The sequence below is a fragment of the Rhinopithecus roxellana genome, chromosome 21, assembly GCF_007565055.1.
Source record: "Rhinopithecus roxellana isolate Shanxi Qingling chromosome 21, ASM756505v1, whole genome shotgun sequence".
Taxonomy (NCBI): Eukaryota; Metazoa; Chordata; class Mammalia; order Primates; family Cercopithecidae; genus Rhinopithecus; species Rhinopithecus roxellana.
In genome coordinates this window covers 5,223,285-5,244,365 of record NC_044569.1, presented here as the reverse complement: position 1 = coordinate 5,244,365, position 21,081 = coordinate 5,223,285, and the positions used below count along the sequence as shown (strand labels likewise).

The 21,081-nt window shown below is 47.2% G+C and overlaps 1 protein-coding gene across 2 annotated transcripts in view; it reads left to right on the top strand.

Annotated features, from left to right (window-relative positions):
• Nucleotides 1-21,081, top strand: part of AFG3L2 (AFG3 like matrix AAA peptidase subunit 2) — a 51,477-nt gene that overhangs the window by 27,729 nt on the left and 2,667 nt on the right. Inside the window, exons 13-16 of one of the 2 annotated variants that reach the window (XM_010375702.2) lie at nt 1,909-2,019; nt 5,934-6,049; nt 10,810-11,010; nt 13,996-14,190. In XM_010375702.2, coding sequence (XP_010374004.2) covers nt 1,909-2,019; nt 5,934-6,049; nt 10,810-11,010; nt 13,996-14,190 — 623 coding nt within the window. Of the gene's footprint in view, nt 1-1,908; nt 2,020-5,933; nt 6,050-9,260; nt 9,952-10,809; nt 11,011-13,995; nt 14,191-21,081 lie in introns of those variants that run through there. The other variant, XM_030925977.1, reaches the window with a different exon arrangement.

The following is a 21,081-nucleotide window of genomic DNA, read 5'->3' as shown; positions in this document are numbered from 1 at the left end:
AAACATTTTGGGCTGGACACGGTGGCTCACACCTGTATTTCCAGCACTTTGGGAGTCCGAGGCAGGTGGATCACCTGAGGTCAGGAGTTCGAGACCAGCCTGGCCAACATGGCAAAAACCTGTCTCTACTAAAAATACAAAAATTAGCCGGGCATGGTGGCACATGTCTGTAATCCCAGCTCCTCGGGAGGCTGAGGCAGCAGAATGGCTTAAACCCAGGAGGCGAGGTTGCAGTGAGCCTAAATCACCCCACTGCACTCCAGCCCGGGTAACAGAGCGAGCCTCCATCTCAAAACAATCAATCAAACTTTCTGTCTCTCTAGATTTTTTATTCTGTACATTTTATATAAAAGCATGTGGTTTTGGCCAGCTGCAGTGGCTCACACCTGTAATCTCAGCACTTTGGGATGCCAAGGCAGGTGGATCACCTGACATCAGGAGTTCAAGATCAGCCTGGCCAATAAGGTGAAACCCTGTCTCTACTAAAAATACAAAAATTAGCTGGGTGTGTGTGGCGGGGGGGCTGTAATCCCAGCTACTTGGGAGGCTGAAGCAGGAGAATTGCTCGAACCTGGGAGGTGAAGGTTGCAGTGAGCCGAGATTGCGCCATTGCACTCCAGCCTGGGCGACAAGAGCGAAACTCTGTCTCCAATAAAATAAAATAAAAACGTGGTCTTTTGTGCCTGGCTTATGTTCACTTAACATAATGAACAGGATTGATCCAAATCGTGGCAGGCATCAGAATGTCATTCCTGTTCATGGCCAAGTAAATGTGCCATTGTTTGGCTGTTCCACATCTTGTTGATACACCCATCAGTGGATGGCCATGTGAGCTGTTTCCACTTTTTGGCTATTATGAATAATGCTGCCATGAACATTGGTGTACAGATTTTTCATGGTCATATTGTTTCTCTTGGTAAATACCTAGAAGTGGAATTGCTGGGTCATATTGTAACTCTTAACTTTTTGAGGAACCGCCAGGTTGTTTTAATTACCTGTGCCATTTTACATTCCCACCAGTAATGTGTGAGGGTCCCAGTTCCTCCACATCCTTGCCAGCACTTGTCACTGTCTTTTTTTATTACAGCCATCTTAGCTGGTGTGATTTGGCATCTCACGGTTGTTTTGATTTGCATTTCTCTAATGACTGGTGATGTTGAGCATCTTTTCATGTGCTTCTTCCAATAATTTTTTAATGTAAAATATGGTCCTTTCCTGTTCCGTTTCTCTCCTTCTAAACACAAAATGAAATAAAAAAAGAACAGTTTGAGAAGTATGAAAAGATTTTGTACAATAGTGTGGTCAGAAGATGATCATCTTGTTCCAGGGGTCATACCTTTTTACTTGTCTTTGAAATTTATAATGTTTTAATATTTGTTTATTTAACACAGATGGTGTGCTGTAGCTTATTTGTGCTACCATATCCTTAGCTGCAAAGTTAAAGAGATGGATCTAAAAAGCATTTGACAAGCTTTTAGCTATATTTAAATTTAGTTGTTTCACTGAATGTACTAGGTGATTATAAAAATTAGGTTTCTCATCATACATCAGTACTTCACCTAATATCTATGCAAGCCATTTTCGCAACACAGGTGATAGAACGAAGTTATTTAAATGAACATTTTTAGATGCTATCTTAGTTTGCTATTATGTGAACCATATTGTCTATTAAGGTAAATAGTTGCCTGTAATTATCTATTGATTACTAATACTTTCATCTTAGTTCAGAGGGCCAGAATTAGGCTTACATTAAATGCTAGAATAGCTTAGGGTTATCATGAGTCAAACAGAATTATATTTACACAAAACCTTTATTCATTGTACTGCTGATTTAAAAATTAACTATGGATTTGACTGATCAGTTTGGGCGTATTTCAGTGGGTAAGCTGTTCTATGTTCATTTTTTAGGTGCTGATGTTGCTAATGTCTGTAATGAAGCTGCGCTGATTGCTGCAAGGCACCTGTCAGATTCCATAAATCAGAAACACTTTGAACAGGCAATTGAGCGAGTGATTGGTGGTAAGGAAACTGAACATAACTCAAGTAGAAAGGCTGATAAAATGAATTTGAGGCCAGGGATTTCTCTGTTTGGGCAAGAACTGAAAGCAAAGAAAGTGTATCCGCCCAGCCCTGGGGCTCACCATACTTGTGTTCTCTTGGTGTCATGGCCCCTCCCATGCCTCTCCTGCCTCTCTTCCTTCTTTCCCCACCATCCCCTGCCACCTGCCCTCTGCATGGAGGTCTGTGGTGCTGGGTGAGTTTGAGATGGCAGCTCACGAATGCTTTGCTTGCACAGGCAGCCAGCAGTGAGGTGTCTACCCATGAATTATACCAATCAAGTTTGTTAAAAAGCTCACAACCTTCCTGTTTACAAAAGTTTCATCACATGAGTTAGAGGTGCTCTGTGCTAGATACAGGTGATGGTTGTAAAATATCTGTAATAGCTTGGTGCAGTGCCTCAACGCCTGTAATCCCAGCACTTTGGGAGGCCAAGGCGGGCAGATCACGAGGTCAGGAATTTGAGACCAGACTGGCCAACATAGTGAAACCCCATCTCTATTAAAAATATAAGTACGGGTGGTGGCGCATACTTGAAGTCCCAGCTGCTTGGGAGGTTGAGGCAGGAGAATTGCTTGAACCCGGGAGACAGAGGTGCTGGTGAGCCGAGATCGCACCACTGCACTCCAGCCTGGACAACAGAGTGAGACCCTGTCTCAAAAAAAAAAAAAATATATAAAATAACCGTAACAGGCGTGGAGCTGGAAGTGCTTCCTCAGCCAGCACAGGGGGAGCATGCATTTTCTTAACATTCCATAGGGCTTCTGATGTAGTCCCCAAAGGCATGTAGCAGTTCAAGTCCTCGTGCGTTCAAAGGAGGGGGAAGCCCTGTGCCAGGCAGAGTTCCACAGAAGGGGAGGGGTGTGCCCCTGGCCCAGGATAGAACTGGGTATGGCCTGGAAGTGACCTGGCAGAGTGGACTTGAGGCAGGCTACCTACCCTGTGTTTAGGGAGGGAGAGTAAACTGGTCAGTTTTGGAAAGCCTTGAATGTTAAGCTCAGAGGCTTTTACAGTTTTGTCCTATGGCCAGTATTGAATTAAGGTGGGTTTTTTGGTTTTGTTTTGTTTTTTGTTTTTTTGAGACAGGTTCTCATTCTGTCACCCAGGCTGGGGTGCAGTGGCACAATCTCGGCTCACTGCAACCTCCGCCTCCAGGGTTCCAATGAACAGCCTTCCGAGTAGCTGCTATTACAGGCGCCCGCCACCACGCCTGGCTGATTTTTGTATTTTTAGTAGAGATGGGGTTTCACCATGTTGGCCAGGCTGGTCTCGATCTCCTGACCTCAGGTGATCTGCCTGCCTTGGCCTCCCAAAGTGCTGGGATTACAGGTGTGAGCCACTAAATAACATAATGACTAGTGGTATTTTAGGAGAATGAATCTGGCTTTGAAGAGGAGGGAAGCATCTGGAGGCAGAGAACCTTGCAGTCATCACTGTGAGTACCGTGAGCCCACAGCTTAGCATGGGGGAGCACCAGTGACAGCCGTAAAAAAAATGAGGACAGACTTGAGAGACTGCAGGAGCGTGGGGCACTCGCAGAGGCAGCTGGCTGGTAGAGAATGAGCTGTCCTGCCTGTGAGCCGGGGCAGTGTATGCGTGTGTGACTTGGGAAAGGGCAGTGGTGGTCCCAGGGTGTGCCAGGTGGAGTGAGGTGTGCGATTGGGGCACTTGGAGCCACCTTCCTGGGAGAGAGGGAGTTGCAGAGGAAATGTTACCCAGTGCCCACATTTGGTAAGAGGAGAGAGGTGTGTCAGCAAGGTCACAAGTGCTCATGGTGTACCATAAGCACTGAAGGTGCGTCAGCAGACAAGTGAGGAAGATGTGCCAATAACAGGGACCTGTAGGCTGGAGGGGACAGGAGATGAGGCGCCAGCAGCAGGGCGAGGCACAGGGGTGTGGAGGAGGAAGAGGAACTTTGGATTTGGCAGTGAGGGTGTTAGGGTGACTTCTGACAGTTCAGCTGAGTAGAGGGTACAAAACCAGATTAGTGGGGCTTCCAGTGAGGACATAGAGGCTGGTAGAGCAATGTGGTTCGCTGGGGATAGGTTCTCAGTAAACAATGATTGAATGAATCACCAGACCTCTTATTTTATAAATTTGTTATTGAAAAGAAGAACCTCAGATGATGAGAGTTGTGAATGGAATGAAGCAAAATATAATAATTCACTGTAGAGACAGGTGAAAACTGTGTATGTATGCCTTTTTTTAGGTTAAGGAGAAGTGATCAGAGAGGGCGGGGCAGAGCAGGCAGCCACCCAGTCGCAGGTTTTGTTCTGAGGCAGTTGCTGGCCCTGCAGGCAGTGTTGTGTAGTGAGATAGGCACTGAGAAAATGAATGACTCCTGAGGTGAACTGTGGGGAAAGGCTCTGTTTTTACAGATAAGCCAGAGGTGTTCATCCGCAGACAGACTTCACTTCTGTTCTGTAACTTCCCGCCCTGTGGCATGTGTTTCTCCTGGGTTGTGTCACTGGGAAGACAGCTTTTGTTTTTGTCTTCCAGTCTCCTTAACATCAGCTGAGAAATTCTCTCAGGTGGATTACCAAGAACACGGCAAAACTACTTTTGCCACTGTGTGATGATTTGTTTAGTACAAATAGTGCAGTTAGTTTTTACAGCAGAGGTACAGAGTGAGGGGCAGAGCCCACCTTGATCCAGGCCAGAGAAGAATCCTGCTCAGACTGGAGTCCGGCCAGCACTGTGGTGGACGTGGGCTCCAGCACGGGTCTTGGGGGCCCTGTGTCTCTGGGGTTTGCCCTCTGGGTCTGCTCTGCCACTTCTGTGGCTTGCTCTGCGCCCTAGGGCCGGCTGGCTAGGTGAGGGTGCGCCAGCAGCAGCCTGGCTGGCTCCATGTAGGGTAGCTCCGGGTCTTGAGCTGGCTCCCTGCTTTCTCAGACTCGTCTGCCTTCCAGCAGAATGGACAACAGGTAGTGTCTTATGGCAGGCTTCTTCACGTGCCCAGTATTCGATAATTCTGAACACCTGGACTATGCAGTGAGGACCTTGCCGGAGTTTTGGTTTCTGTAATTTTGCGTGTTTTAAAATGACCTCAATGCTGAATTTTATTTTACATTTCAATTTGTTTCGCAAAACACAGGGTGTGTGGCTTAAAAGTGAGAAAGCAGGCCTGGGGATGGGGGAGTGAGTGCATTTTTGCTGTAGTTATATTTTGAACTTGACCTTTTGCTTTTATTCTGACATTGGGAATTCTATTTGCTTTTTTTAAAACAATTTTAACTTAATTTATTTATTTTTTTTTTTGAGACAGAGTCTCATTCTGTAGCCCAGGCTGGAGTCCAGCGGCATGATCTCAGTTCACTGCAACCTCCGCCTCCCGGGTTCAAGTGATTCACGTGCCCCAGCCTCCCTAGTAGCTGGAAGTACAGGAACACACCACCACGCCTGGCTAATTTTGTATTTTTAGTAGAGACGGGGTTTCACCATGTTGGCCAGGCTGGTCTCGAACTCCTCACCTCAAGTGATCGGCCCACCTCGACCTCCCAAAGTGCTGGGATTACAGGCATGAGCCACTGCGCCTGGCCTTGATTAGGAATTTTTGGATTGTGATAGGCAGACTCTTTTTCTTTGAAAGACAGTTAAGAAAATAAAAAGGCAAGCCACACCCTCTGAAAATACTTGCAGTACATATAAAGGGCAATATATATGTACTGCATATATATATATAAAGGACAATATATACTTCATATATATATAGTATTTTTTATATATATATAAAATATTGTCCTTTATGTGTACTGCAAGGACTTATATCTCCAAACCCCATTTTAGGTAAGGCAATGTATAGCACTGTATAACTGTCTTTTAATGTCAGTGTCACTAAAACAGTGGCTTGGGTTTTTTTGTTGTTATTTTGTTAGGCTTAGAGAAGAAAACGCAGGTTCTGCAGCCTGAGGAGAAGAAGACCGTGGCATACCATGAAGCAGGCCACGCGGTTGCCGGCTGGTATCTGGAGCACGCAGACCCGCTTTTAAAGGTGAAGCAGGGTGGCTGCACTAGGCAGCCAGAGCGCATGTGAGCAGCTGCTCGCTGCAGCCACTCAAGAAGCAAGATACACTCCCGCAAAGGAGAAAGAAATGATATTTAGAAGGCTTTAGCCAAAACTTCTGGTAACCATGGTTGTACAAACCGTCCCATAGATAAATATAAAATTTGGACAGAAAATTATTTAAAGGGACCACAGAGTATCCAAAAGCAGGCCAGAGCTGGAGGAGAGTTTGCTCCTATAAAGCAACACCTACGCTGGATTTGAACTGGGAGCCTGTGGCTTTCTTACCTGAGGGTTTTTCGTAATCTCCACACTACGGTGGTATGAGACATAGGCTTTACTATCCTGAGGTGGTAGAGGAGATAGTCCAGGACTTGAAGAATACTGGAAATTTAACAGGAAAATCCCAGAAGCAAGAAAACTACTAAGGGGCAAGGCCCAAATCTGAATAGGAACTGCCCAAAGCCCAGGCCGACCACTAAACTACACATGCGCAGTGGCGATCCCAGAGAGCCTGGCAAAAGGGTTGTAGGGACCAGACCTACAGGGTCTGTGGGTTTTTCTTCTCGTGTGTGGAGATGAGATCGTAGAAAGAAAGACACAAGACAAAGAGAAGAAAAGACAGCTAGGCCCGGGGGACCACTACCACCGAGATGCAGACAGCTAGGCCCGGGGGACCACTACCACCGAGATGCAGACAGCTGGGCCCGGGGGACCACTACCACCGAGATGCAGACAGCTGGGCCCGGGGGACCACTACCACCGAGATGCAGACAGCTGGGCCCGGGGGACCACTACCACCGAGATGCAGACAGCTGGGCCCGGGGGACCACTACCACCGAGATGCAGACAGCTGGGCCCGGGGGACCACTACCACCGAGATGCAGACAGCTGGGCCCGGGGGACCACTACCACCGAGATGCAGACAGCTGGGCCCGGGGGACCACTACCACCGAGATGCAGACAGCTGGGCCCGGGGGACCACTACCACCGAGATGCAGAGACCAGTAGTGGCCCCAGATGCCAGGCTGCGCTGTTACTTATTGGATACAAGACAAGGGGGCAGGGTAAGGCGTGTGAGTCATCTCCAGTGATAGATGAGGTCACGCGAGTCACATGTCCACTGGACAGGGGGCCCTTCCCTGTTTGGCAGCCGAGGCAGAGAGAGAGAGGAGACACCTTATGCCATTACTTCTGCATTTCAAAGACTTTTAGTACTTTCACTAAGTCTGCTACTGCTGTTTAAAAGGCAGAGCCAGGTGTACAGGGTGGAACATGAAAGTAGACCAGGAGCATGACCACTGACGCACAGCATCACAGAGGAACGGTTAGGCCTCTGGATAACTGCGGGCAGGCCTGGCTGATGTCGGGCCATCCACAAGAGGTGGTGGAGCAGAGTCTTCTCTAACTCCCCTGGGGAAAGGGAGACTCCCTTTCCCAGTCTGCTAAGTAACGGATGCCTTTTCTAGGCACTGACGCTACCGCTGGACCAAGGTCCTCTAGGTAATGGGTGGAACAGTGTAAGTTACTCACCCCAGTAGTAAGACTGTGTGCAGCTACAGCGATGAGAGTGTGGTGCTGGTAGAAGGACTGGCACGCAGGCCAGTGGGATGGAATGGAGCCTGGAAAGTGAACCACAAACTTTTGGTTCATTGATTTCCAGCAGAGGTACCAGGATGATTCAAGGGGAAGGAATTGTCTTATCTCCAGGTGGTTCTGGCAACAGATTTTTCACAGGAAAAATGGTGAACATTAACCCTTGTGTCATATGCAAAAAATTATTTGAAATCATAAAAACTAAAACCATAAAACTTCTAGGAGAAAATACAGGTAAAAATCTTTGGGGCCTTGAGTATGCAGAAATTTCTTGGGACACAAAAACATGAGCCACAAAAGAAAAAGTTGACAAGTGGGACCCATCAAAATTTAAGACTCTCTTTCTTTGAAAGACCAGATTCAGAAAATAAAAAGGCAAGCCGCGGCCGGGCGCGGTGGCTCAAGCCTGTAATCCCAGCACTTTGGGAGGCCGAGACGGGCGGATCACGAGGTCAGGAGATCGAGACCATCCTGGCTAACACGGTGAAACCCCGTCTCTACTAAAAATACAAAAAAACTAGCCGGGCGAGGTGGCGGCGCCTGTAGTCCCAGCTACTCGGGAGGCTGAGGCAGGAGAATGGCGTGAACCTGGGAGGCGGAGCTTGCAGTGAGCTGAGATCTGGCCACTGCACTCCAGCCTGGGTGACAGAGTGAGACTCCTGTCTCAAAAAAAAAAAAAAAAAAAAAAAGGCAAGCCACATCCTCTGAAAATACTTGCAGTACATATATAGGACAATGTGTGTGTGTGTGTGTGTGTGTGTATATGCAGCACACATATATTGTCATTTATATGTACTGCAAGGACTTATATCTAGAACATATAAAGAACTCGTAGAATTCAATAATAAGAAAACAACCCAGTAAAACAGTGGGTGAAAGATTTAAACATGCATTTCCCAGAAGGTGTATGAGTGGGCGTTAAGCACACACAGGGTATATCATTATTCAGTCAGGGACATGCAAATCACCTATAATGAGCTACTTGAAAATACTTGCTGGAATGGTTAAAATGAAAAAGAGACAGTCTTCATTGTTGATAAGGATATGGAGCAGTTGAAACGCACACATGTTGTTGATAGGAATGTAAAATGGGGCCAGATGCAGTGGCTCATGTGATCCCAGCACTTTGGGGGGCCGAGGCGGGCAGATTGCTTGAGGTTAGGAGTTTGAGACCAGCCTGGCCAACATGGCAAAACCTGTCTCTAGTACAAATAGAAAAATTAGCCAGACGTGGTGAACGCCTGTAGTCCCAGCTACTCGGGAGACTAGAATCACTGGAATCTGGGAGGATCACTTGAACCCAAGAGGCGGAGGCTGCAGTGAGCAGAGATGGTGCCACTGCACTCCAGCCCAGGGGACAGAATGAGACTCTGCCAAAAAAAGGAATGTAAAGTGGTACCATTGTTTTGGAAAACAGTTTGGCAGTTTCTTATAAAGGCAGACGAACACTTCCATGTGACCAAACAATTCGACTCTTAATTCCCCAAGAGAAACAAAAACCTGTGTCTACACAAAGACTGTTACTACTTTATTTATAGTATCAGTAAACTGAAAATAACCTGACTTGCATCAAGAATGAAATGGATATTTGGTATGTTTGTAGCAGTGGAGTGCCACACAGCAGTAAAAATGAATGACTATTAATACACACAACAGCATCTATGGATCTCAAAAACAGGGAAGGAGACCAAACACAATGAGGTATATGCCATACGATTTCATTTATTTGCAATTCTAGAAGCTAAACTAATCCATAGGGACAGAAAGTATGTCTGTGGTTGTCTGAGGTTGGGTGTGGAGAGAAAGACTCTACCAGTGGGTGCAAGGGAACTTTCTGGGCATGATGAGAATATTCTGTATCTTAATTGTGGCTTGAGGTTATGTTTGTCAAAACTCATTGAACTCTACACTTCACATGGGTGCATTTAACCATATATGTCATCTCTCAATAAACTGAAGTTTTTTAAAGTTAAAGGAATTTACTTAATTGCAAAAGAGGACTGGAAAGGAAAGGCTGCCGAGCATCGTGGCCTGCTGTACCCTCCTTCCTTTGAAGGAGGATGTGGCCACGTCCGACAGCAGAGTTGAATGAAGCCCGCATGCTTGCACAGCATCAGAACTGTCAGAATGTCAAGATGGAATACTTTCAATTGAGTTTTACAAGAAGACAAGAAATTGGGCCGGGCACGGTAGCTCACGCCTGTAATCCCAGCACTTTGGGAGGCCGAGGCGGGCGGATCACAAGGTCAGGAGATTGAGACCATCCTGGCTAACATGTTGAAACCCCGTCTCTACTAAAATTACAAAACAATTAGCCAGGTGTGGTGGCGGGCGCCTATAGTCCCAGCTACTTGGGAGGCTGAGGCAGGAGAATGGCGTGAACCCTGGAGGCAGAGCTTGCAATGATCCGAGATTGTGCCACTGCACTCTAGCCTGGGCGACAGAGCAAGATTCCTTCTCAAAAAAAAAAAAAAAAAAAAAGAAACTTGCTGGGTGTGGTGGCGCATGCCTGTAATCCTAGCACTTTGGGAGGTAAAGGTGGGAGAAATGCCTAAAGTCAGGAGTTTAAGACCATCCCGGGTAGCAAAGTGAGATCCTGTTTTTATTTAAAAAAAAAAAAAAAAAAAAAGCCATTTAGAACTCAAAGATGAAGCTGGGCACAGTGACTCATGCCTGTAATCCCAGCACTTTGGGAGGCTGAGGCAGGAGGATCACAAGGTCAGGAGTTCGAGACCAGCCTGACCAACATGGTGAAACCCTTCTCTACTAAAAATACAAAAATTAGCCGGGCCTGGTGGTGGGCGCCTGTGATCCGAGCTACTCAGGAGGCCGAGGCAGAAGAATTGCTCGAACTTGGGAGGTGGAGGTTGCAGTGAGTCGAGATCCTGCCACTGCAGTCCATCCTGGGCGACAGAGCAACTCAATCTCAATCTCAAAAACGAAAACAACAACAAAAATCTAAGGTGAAACTATCCTGAGAGAAAATATCCCTCCTGAGCAGTCACTGCTACTAGATCACATCCCACCAAGGCTGATGGACTGTGTGGCTGTTGTGCTTATTTTTAGTGACTGAGTTTATCTGTTTATACACAGATGTTTTGATCAAGTCTTCATCTGTAGTAGGATCTTCAGCACTGTTTTCTACTTACCAGGTATCCATCATCCCACGTGGCAAAGGACTAGGTTATGCTCAGTATTTACCGAAAGAACAATACCTGTATACCAAAGAGCAGCTCTTGGATAGGATGTGTATGACTTTAGGTGGTCGAGTCTCTGAAGAAATCTTCTTTGGAAGAATTACAACTGGTGCTCAAGATGACTTGAGAAAAGTAACTCAGAGTGCATATGCCCAAGTGAGTATGTGAAAGAGGGCGTTTCCTCCTCATTTGTTCATATTTGCATGAGAAATTGACATTCCATGAAGGGCTCTGAAACAATATTGTTGCTTCACTGTGTTAGGCTTTTTAGGCAAGGATTATCTCTTAAAAGAAGTCCATTTTTAAAGCAATTAAAACTTATGAAGGGCTGGGCGCGGTGGCTCAAGCCTGTAATCCCAGCACTTTGGGAGGCCGAGACGGGCGGATCACGAGGTCAGGAGATCAAGACCATCCTGGCTAACACGGTGAAACCCCATCTCTACTAAAAATACAAAAACTAGCCGGGCGAGGTGGCGGGCACCTGTAGTCCCAGCTACTCGGGAGGCTGAGGCAGGAGAATGGCGTAAACTCGGGAGGCGGAGCTTGCAGTGAGCTGAGATCCGGCCACTGCACTCCAGTCCGGGCGACAGAGTGAGACTCCGCCTCAAAAAAAAAAAAAAAAAAATTATGAAGAGAAACTTTTTTTTTTTTTTTTTTTGGAGACACAGTCTCCCTCTGTCACCCAGGCTGGAGTGCAGTGGCTCTATCTTGGTTCACTGCAACCTCTGCCTCCCGGGTTCAAGTGATTCTCCTGCCTCAGCCTCCTGAGTTGCTGGGATTACAGGCACACGCCACCACACCTGGCTAAATTTTTTTTTGATACAGAGTTTTGCTCTTGTTGCTCAGGCTAGAGTACAGTGGTGCAATCTCGGCTCACCGCAACCTCCGCCTCCCAGGTTCAAGCCATTCTCCTGCCTCAGCCTCTCGAGTAGCTGGTATTACAGGCATGCGCCACCACACCCAGCTAGTTTTGTATTTTTAATAGAGACAGGGTTTCTCCGTGTTCGTCAGGCTGGTCTTGAACTCCCGACCTCAGGTGATCCACCCTCCTCCGCCTCTCAAAAGCGCTGGGATTACAGGCATGAGCCACTGCGCTTGGCTGAGAAACTTTTTTTTTTGAGACTGAGTCTCACTCTGTTGCCCAGGCTGGAGTGCAGTGGCACCATCTTGGCTCACTGCAAGCTCCACCTCTTGGGTTCATGCCATTCTCCTGCCTCAGCCTCCCAAGTAGCTGGGACCACAGGTGCCTGCCACCACGCCCAGCTAATTTTTTGTATTTTTAGTGGAGGGGTTTCACTGTGTTAGCCAGGATGGTCTCAATCTCCTGACCGCATGATCTGCCCGCCTCAGCCTCCCAAAGTGCTGGGATTACAGGCGTGAGCCACTGCACCCGGCCCCGAGAAACTTTTTTAGTACAGTATTTAAAGTTTATTTCAGGCCGGGTGTGGTGGCTTTGATATGTATTTTTTTCTAGCACCTCATTGAAGCTTTTCTAGTTCCAATTTAAGTAGATCTTTCATACCATGTGTCATTTCCCTGATTTCTTTTAGCCTGTTTTGAAGTACTAAGATATGAATTTCCTCTGTAGTATTGACACATCTTTTCGTCCCACTTTTCTTATCTGGAGACATTATTCAGCTGATTTTTTTTCTTAGAACTTTTTTTTTTTTTTTTTTTATGAGAAGGAGTCTCGCTCTGTCACCCAGGCTGGAGTGCAGTGGCCAGGTCTCAGCTCACTGCAAACTCCGCCTCCCGGGTTTACGCCATTCTCCTGCCTCAGCCTCCCGAGTAGCTGGGACTACAGGCGCCCGCCACCTCGCCCGGTTAGTTTTTTGTATTTTTTTTAGTAGAGACGGGGTTTCACCATGTTAGCCAGGATGGTCTCGATCTCCTGACCTCGTGATCCGCCCGCCTCGGCCTCCCAAAGTGCTGGGATTACAGGCTTGAGCCACCGCGCCCGGCTTTCTTAGAACTTTTTAAGGGATTTTTCTATTGCCTGTTTTTACATGAATTTGTTTTGCTGCTCTCTTAGGCAGGAGGAGGTCCAGGAGTTTTTCTGGCTGTGTTCGTGAAGTGCTAGGAATGTGGTTTCTTCCCTTCGAGCACCCCTGGCTATTTTTGATCCCCACTCTTACCTGGGCCTTCTCTTTTTCCAGTCAGTTTGGGTCTTACTTGCAGAAGCCTCCTCCTGTGTGGTACTGATCAGTTTGGGGGCTCATGGGTCCACACTGGATGAGCCTCTTCAGACTGTCCCCTGGGCCCCATGGACTCCGTGAACGGGGAAATGCAGGTGCCCTTCCGGTCTCCCGTGTTCTCAGCATGAGTGGCATACCACCCTTCCTGGGAAGAACCTGTTGACAGCTGGGGGTTCTTGTTTCTTCAGATCTGTCGGATGCTTCTTGCTTCTTCTCTGCTTTCCCTTGTACAGATAGTAATATCAGGCCAGGCACGGTGGCTCACGCCTGTAATCCCAGCACTTTGGGAAGCTGAGGTGGGAGGATATTTTGAGCCCAGGAGGTCAACACTGCAGTGAGCTATGATCATGCACTGCATTCCAGCCTGGGCGACAGAACAAAAACCCTGTCTCAAAACAAAAACAAAAAGAAATCAGGTAGTGGCTGGGCGGGGTGGCTCACGCCTGTAATCCCAGCACTTTGGGAGGCCGAGGCGGGCAGATCACCTGAGGTTAGGAGTTCAAGACCAGCCTGGCCAACATGACGGAAACCCATCTCTACTAAAAATAGAAAAATTAGCCGGGAGTGTTGGCGGGTGCCTATAATCTCAGCTACTTGGGAGGCTGAGGCATGAGAATTGCTTGCACTTGGGACGTGGAGGTTGCAGTGAGCCAAGACGGTGCTGCTGCACTACAACCTGGGCGACAGACCAAGACTGTCTAAAAAGAAAAAAAAAGAAACCAGGTAGTACTGTCATACAGTTGTTGGGATCTGCATCCTAACTTTGTTGTGGGTGTGATGCCTGGGCTTTTGGCTCTGTGTTTCTAGTTGTGAGTTTAAAGCACTGTGCTGCTGTTGCCGGCTACACAGAGCACCCTATGCCCTTTAGCTGGCTCGGGCTGCTGTGTAGATTTTGTCTGGTTGAACAGCAATCATATATAACCACCGCGAATCATGTATTTTTCAGATTGTTCAGTTTGGCATGAATGAAAAGGTTGGGCAAATCTCCTTTGACCTCCCACGTCAGGGGGATATGGTATTGGAGAAACCTTACAGTGAAGCCACTGCAAGATTGATAGATGATGAAGTACGAATCCTTATTAATGATGCTTATAAAAGAACAGTAGCTCTTCTCACAGAAAAGAAAGCCGACGTGGAGAAGGTAGGTGCCAGTTGTGGGAATAATTCTTTACAGTTTTGCAAAAAAAAAGATTGAAGCGATAGATGGACTGTTTTGTTTGGATTGTAGACTGCAGAATTCCCTCTCTCTGGCTCACCCATAGGTCCATTCATTCTGATGTTTCATTGTCTGCTCTGTCTTCATGGGGGGGGTTGCAATGTGGTGGTGAACAGAAGTTGACACTGTCCCGGCTCCTGTGACTCTTAGGAACATGACTGAATGGTTAATGAAGTCTGTCAGTAACCACAAAGTAAACAAATCAGGGCTCCCTCACCAGATAGTTAACAGTACTCCTAATGAGAAGCATGATTGCCTGGTTTACCATTGTTTTGCACTTCTAAAATAAATAGGTAGTGAAAGATGAAAGGGCAAGTAAAAGACGCAGCCGAACTGATAAGTAGGAAATTGGTACGTGAGCATCACCTTACTTGTGGCTTGCTGATGAGTTTCCACGAGAAAGCATTGTGTTTGTCGTTGTTGTGCCTCATTTGATAGCACCTACAAAAGGAAGGGACCCTTTCTGAACTCAGTGGATTTCTCGCGTTTGGTAACCTCTTAATTTTCCAGAGTCCATGTGGAAAAAAAGCTAGAATTTTAAAAAGCTTTGAATATTCTGTACTCTAATGAGAGAAGCACAAATGAAAAAGCCTTTTATAAGGGATTGACACAGCTACCTAATAGATTCATTTTGCCTGCAGCCCAGGTACAGCCGGTTTCTCAAGACAGGGGTATCGCAGAGAAAGAGCTTAATTCATGCAGAGCTGACCGAATGGCAGCCTGGAGTTATTATTATTATTACTCAAATCAGTCTCCATGGAGACCAGGGCTTTTCAAGAATAGTTTGTCGGGTAAGGGCCAGGGAGTGGTGAATGCTGTTTGAATGGGGCGGAGGTGAAATCATAGGGCGTGGAAGCCGTCATCCTGTGCCAAGTCAGTTCCTGGGTGGGGCCACGGGACCAGTTGGTGAGCCCAGGTGGAGCCATTGGTTGTCAGAAATGTAAAAAGCTGAAAAGCTTCTCAAAAGGCCAAGCCTAAGTTGTACAGTAGAGATGTTGTTATCTGCAGGAGTAATTGGGGAAGTTGCAAATCTGACCTCCAGAATAATGGCTGGTAATTACTTAACGATGCCTACATCTTAGTACAGTTCCGGCTCCTCTCATCCTCCCAGCTTGGTGGCCTTTCATTAGTTTTACAAGGGCAGTTTAGTTTTGGGGAAGTGTTACTATCATTTAAACTATACATTCCTCCCGAAGTTAGTTTGGCCCACAACCGGGAAAGAGCGAGGGCCGTGTGTGAGGCTAGAAGCAAGAGGGAGCCAGCCATGCCAAATTTCTTGTCCTGTTACAGTTTTGCAAAGGCGGTTTCACTAAGTTGTGCCGTCCAGTCAGCAAGTCTTCAAGAAGCTGACTATAACCCTATGTTAGGCGATGCAGAAGAATCCATGCTGTCGCTTTACAAAAGTGTGCAGTGAAATGAGTGAGCGCCAGCATCCCCAAAACACTGGAAAGCATGCAGCAGGGCTCTGCGGAAGAAAGTCCAGCGTGGGCAGAGTGGTCCAGGAAGGCTCTGTAGGAGATAGAGCCGAGGTACCCAGAAGGATGAGCAGGTCACAGAGCCGAAGGAAGGGGAAGGAGTGTGCGGCGTGGAGCCCAGGGGCAGCCCTGAGCCTGCTGCAGTTGTGGGTGGTGGACCCTGTAGACCCAAGAGGGGCTGAGACAGAGCTCTGTCAGCTTAGAGGTTTGTTTTGTCAAGGTTGAGGATGTACCCAGGGAAAAAGAAACACCAGTTACAGTGGGATCTGTGGCCTTTGCTTTTTCCATAGAGAGCTTTGAGGGCTTGAATATTTAAACGGGAAAGAGTGGCAGGAAGGGAAGGAGGAAGGGAAAAAAGGGGAGGGTAGGCGGTGAGGTAAGTGGTCGCATTCTTGATTTTCGCCCACTGAACCACGTGACATGTGAAAGGAGGGGTAGAGGGATGTCAGTTACGCATGCATCTCTTGTTCAGTAAATCCGCATTTTACATGCAATAAAGTAAACATAGAGTAGAAGGAGTCAAATGCGCATTCGTCTCAGGTTATCAGAGGGCTGATTTCTGGTCTGGTCTTTGTCTGTTTCTGTGAGATAAGCTGTTAACTTGTCAGGGTGAGGTCCAGCAGAACTTTGTTTCAGGGTAAAGGCTTTAGGGCCCACAAGGAATTTCCTTATGAGCAATGAGTGGGGGAGGACACCTGGGGAGATAAATGGTTTCTGTTTTTGCAACCATCTCTTTAGGAACAAAAGGAAGGCAGTTCTTGTGCAACTCAGTTTCCAAGCTTAACTTTTCCCCTTGGCATAATGAGTTTAGAGTCCTGAGATTTTATTTTCTTTTCACAAGTCCCAGGCCCTCCAGAGCTAGGTAGAAAGCTGAGGCATACAGCTTTAGAAGTAGAAGTGATCTTAAAAATGATCGCTGGGGCCGGGCGCGGTGGCTCAAGCCTGTAATCCCAGCACTTTGGGAGGCCAAGGCGGGTGGATCACAAGGTCAGAAGATCGAGACCATCCTGGCTAACACCGTGAAACCCCGTCTCTACTAAAAAAAATACAAAAAACTAGCCAGGCACGGTGGCGGGCGCCTGTAGTCCCAGCTACTTGGGAGGCTGAGGCAGGAGAATGGCGTGAACCCGGGAGGCGGAGCTTGCAGTGAGCTGAGATCTGGCCAGTGTACTCCAGCTTGGGTGACAGAGCGAGACTCCATCTCAAAAAAAAAAAAAAAAAAAAAAGATCACTGGGCGCAGTGGCTGACGCCTGTAATCCCAGCACTTTGGGAGGCAGAGGCGGGCAGATCACGAGGTCAGGAGATCGAGACCATCTTGGCTAACACGGTGAAACCCCGTCTCTACTAAAAATGCAAAAGAAATTAGCCAGGTGTGGTGGCGGGCGCCTGTAGTCCCAGCTATTTGGGAGGTTGAGGCAGGAGAATGGCATGAACCTGGGAGGCGGAGCTTGCAGTGAGCCGAGATCACACCACTGCACTCCAGCCTGGGCGACAGAGTGAGACTCCGTCTCCAAAAAAAAAAAAAAAAAAGATCTAACCCAGCGCCCTTATTTTATAGTAGTCTTAAAGGAGTCCTTAAAGAATCTTGAGCAGAAATGATGAAAAGATCATTTCAGGAGAGGGTGGCGGCAGCATGCCAGCTAGATTGGAACAGGAACACAGACCAGACCAGCTTGGAAGCAGCGGAGCATCTCAGCACTCCTCAGGTGGTGCCTGCAGGGATGGTCATGGAAATAAAAAGGCAAAGGCAGAGCTGGAAAACCAGGACTTCGTAGGGAACAAAAGAGAAGAAAGCCTGAGAATGACTCCAAGACATCCCTGGGCAGGGGGAGGAAAGGGAGTGATAAAGGGTCTGGTCTCAACACCCAAGAGAATTTGAGCAAGGCGCATTCGACATCGAAGTATGAACAGGGTCAGGGTTGCCAGATAGCCAGGTGTTGAGCTGTGAAGGCCAGGTAGGCCAGGTGTTGAGCTGTGAAGGCCAGGAAGGCCAGGTGTTGAGGTGTGAAGGCCAGGAAGGCCAGGTGTTGAGCTGTGAAGGCCAGGAAGGCCAGGTGTTGAGCTGTGAAGGCCAGGAAGGCCAGGTGTTGAGCTGTGAAGGCCAGGAAGGCCAGGTGTTGAGCTGTGAAGGCCAGGAAGGCCAGGTGTTGAGCTGTGAAGGCCAGGAAGGCCAGGTGTTGAGCTGTGAAGGCCAGGAAGGCCAGGTGTTGAGCTGTGAAGGCCAGGAAGGCCAGGTGTTGAGCTGTGAAGGCCAGGAAGGCCAGGTGTTGAGCTGTGAAGGCCAGGAAGGCCAGGTGTTGAGCTGTGAAGGACAGGAAGGCAGAAGAGCCCAGTGCGGATGAGCTCTCTGTGAGGCACTGAGGAGGTCTGCAGTGCTGTGAGAATCTCTCCAGTTATCCTGCCCATCCACAGTCCCGGTGCCTGTACTCACACAACTCACGCTGCACAACCAAGGTCTGTTTATTGAAAGGAGAATTGGGTTAGCATGGTGAGGCTCTTGAAACACTAAGTTTTGAAGTACTTTCTGGTCCATCAGAGAAAATGAGCCATGTGCAGAATACTGCAGAGCCAGCCAGGAGGTACGGAGGCTATGGAGAAGAGAGGGGCTGGGGCCTGTGCTCCTGAAACCATTACCTTGCAGACTCTGCGAGGGCATGGAGTGCGCACCTGAGGGCTTGCCAGCATTCACCCAACACCTGTGTACCAGGCACTGCCTGGGGCTTCCTTTCTGAAAACCCTGTGACCTCATGAGGTGGCTAACAGTGACCTCTTACATCAGTTTCAGGTGAAGAAGCTGTTACGGAGAGAGATCAGTAGCTTTGCTTAGGGTCATACAGTGGGTAAGCGGCAGAGCCAGGGTCTAACCCAGGTATCCTACCTGCAGAGCCCTGGTGGTTCCCCTCTCCTTGAGCCTGTGCGGCCCTGCTAGGCAGCTGCAGAGGGCTGCTGAGCATGAGGTGGCCACTGTGAATCGAGACCTGTTACGTGTCAGGTGCATGCTGGTTACTGAAGATTCAGCATGAAGAAAGGAATGTAAAAAAACCTCGATCATCTTTTGTATCATCACATGTTGAAATAATATTTTGGCCAGGCACTGTGGCACGTGTCTATAGTCCCAGCACTTTGGGAGGCTGAGGTGGGTGGATCGGTTGAGCCCAGGAATTGGAGACTAGCCTGGGCAACATAATGAAACCCCATCTCTACTAAAAATATTAAAAATTAGCCTGTTATGGTGGCGTGTACCTGTAATCCCAGCCACTTGGAGGCTGAGGTGGGAGGATCACCTGAGTCCAGGAACTTGAGGCTAGAGGCTACAGTGAGCTGTAATCATGCCACTGCATTCCAGCCTGGGTGACGAGTGAGACCCTGTTTCAGGGGAAAAGTATATATATACACATATATACACACACACATATATATGTGTATATATATGTTTTTGATATATTGGATTAAATTATAGAAATTTAAGTGATCACCCACAACTATGGTGTGTGTGTGCGTGTGTGTGTATAAGCAAATTGAGAATTAAAAATTGTCTAAGAAGGAATCCTAAAGCTTTTTTTTCTTTACGTATATGCAGACAATATATTTTAAAAATTAGAGCATTATAGTATTCTGGTTTTGTAAACAATCCTAACCTTTTAGAGATGTAGATAAAAAAAAATATATATATATATGGATAAAATTATATGACATTCTGGGATTTTCTTAAAAATAATCTAGACAGTTGAAACAAGAATGTTTCTAAATTGATCACTGTTGATAGTGGTTACATGGGGATTATCCATTCTTTCCACTTTTATACCTATTTGAAGCATTTTATAATATTTTTAAAAACTGAAAAGATAAAACTTTCATAATTTTATATCTTTAAAAACATAACATTTATTGCAAACTACAGATAGATTAAATTTCAAAGTAAGGAGTTATCTCAAGAAATAAGTCCACGCCTGTAATCCCACCACTTTGAGGGGCTGAGGCAGCGGGATCACCTGAGGTAGGAGTTCGAGAACAGCCTGGCCAACATGGTGAAACCCCGTCTCTACTAAAAATACAAAAAATAAGCCAGGCGTGGTGGTGGACGCCCATAATCCCAGCTACTTTGGAGGCTAAGGCAAGAGAATTGCTTGAACCTGGGAGGCGGAGGTTGCAGTGAGCCAACATCACACCATTGCACTCCAGCCTGGGCGACAGTGAGACTGTCTCAAAAAAGAAAAACAGAAATGTTATTTTATGAGATCAGCTTATAATTTAAACTGCTTAATTTTCTTTACACTAGGCAGATGATCTAACATAAACACTGTTCCCTCCTCTCATGATACCGTCGCACCTCCATGTCTGTAATCCAGTAGGGGTCCCTTTTCTGTAGCCTGTAAAACATGTCGTGTCCAATTTATGGTGCAGCCATAACAAATGAATAGAACTTCGAAGTAAACTATTGTCACATTAACCTTCCTGCCTTCATTTTGTATCTCTGCCTTTGTTTATACATATATGTAAATATATATAAATTTATATTTTTAATATTTATATATATATTTTAGACGGACTTTCCCTCTGTTGCCCAGGCTGGAGTGCAGTGCCTCCATCTTGGCTCACTGCAACCTCCGCCTCCTGGGTTCAAGCAGTTCTCCTGCCTCAGCCTCCTGAGCAGCTGGGATTACGGGCAGGTGCCACCACGCCCGGCTAATTTTTGTATTTTTAGTAGAGACAGGGTTTCACCATGTTGGGCAGGCTGGTCTCGAACTCCTGACCTCAGGTGATCTGCTGCCCCAAAGTGCTGGGGTGACAGGTGTGAGTCACTGCGCCTGGCCATATATTTTTTTATGTACCATTTAAAAGAAACTTTTGACAAAATTTAACAAACAAGTTTATTTGAGCAAAGAACAGTTTGGGAATCGGGCAGCCCTCAGAATTAGAAGTTCAGAGCTCTGGCCTGGCAGCATGAGCAGCAAGCTTTTATAGGCTGAGCATAGAAGCAAAGTAAAGGAACTACAGTCACGTGCTGCTTAAAGATGGGGATACGGTCTGAGGAGTTTGCTTTTAGTTGATTTTGTCACCATGCAGGCATCAGAGTGCACTACACCTGCTACACCCCTAGGCTCTGTGGTACGGCCTATTGTTGCTCTGAGGCTGCAGACCTGCTCGCATGTGACTGTACTGAATGCTTCAGGCCATTGTAACACAATGGTTTTGTTTTTTTTTTTTTTTTTTTTGAGACGAAGTCTCGCTCTGTCACCCAGGCTGGAGTGCTGTGGCCGATCTCAGCTCACTGCAAGCTCCGCCTCCCGGGTTCACGCCATTCTCCTGCCTCAGCCTCCCGAGTTGCTGGGACTACAG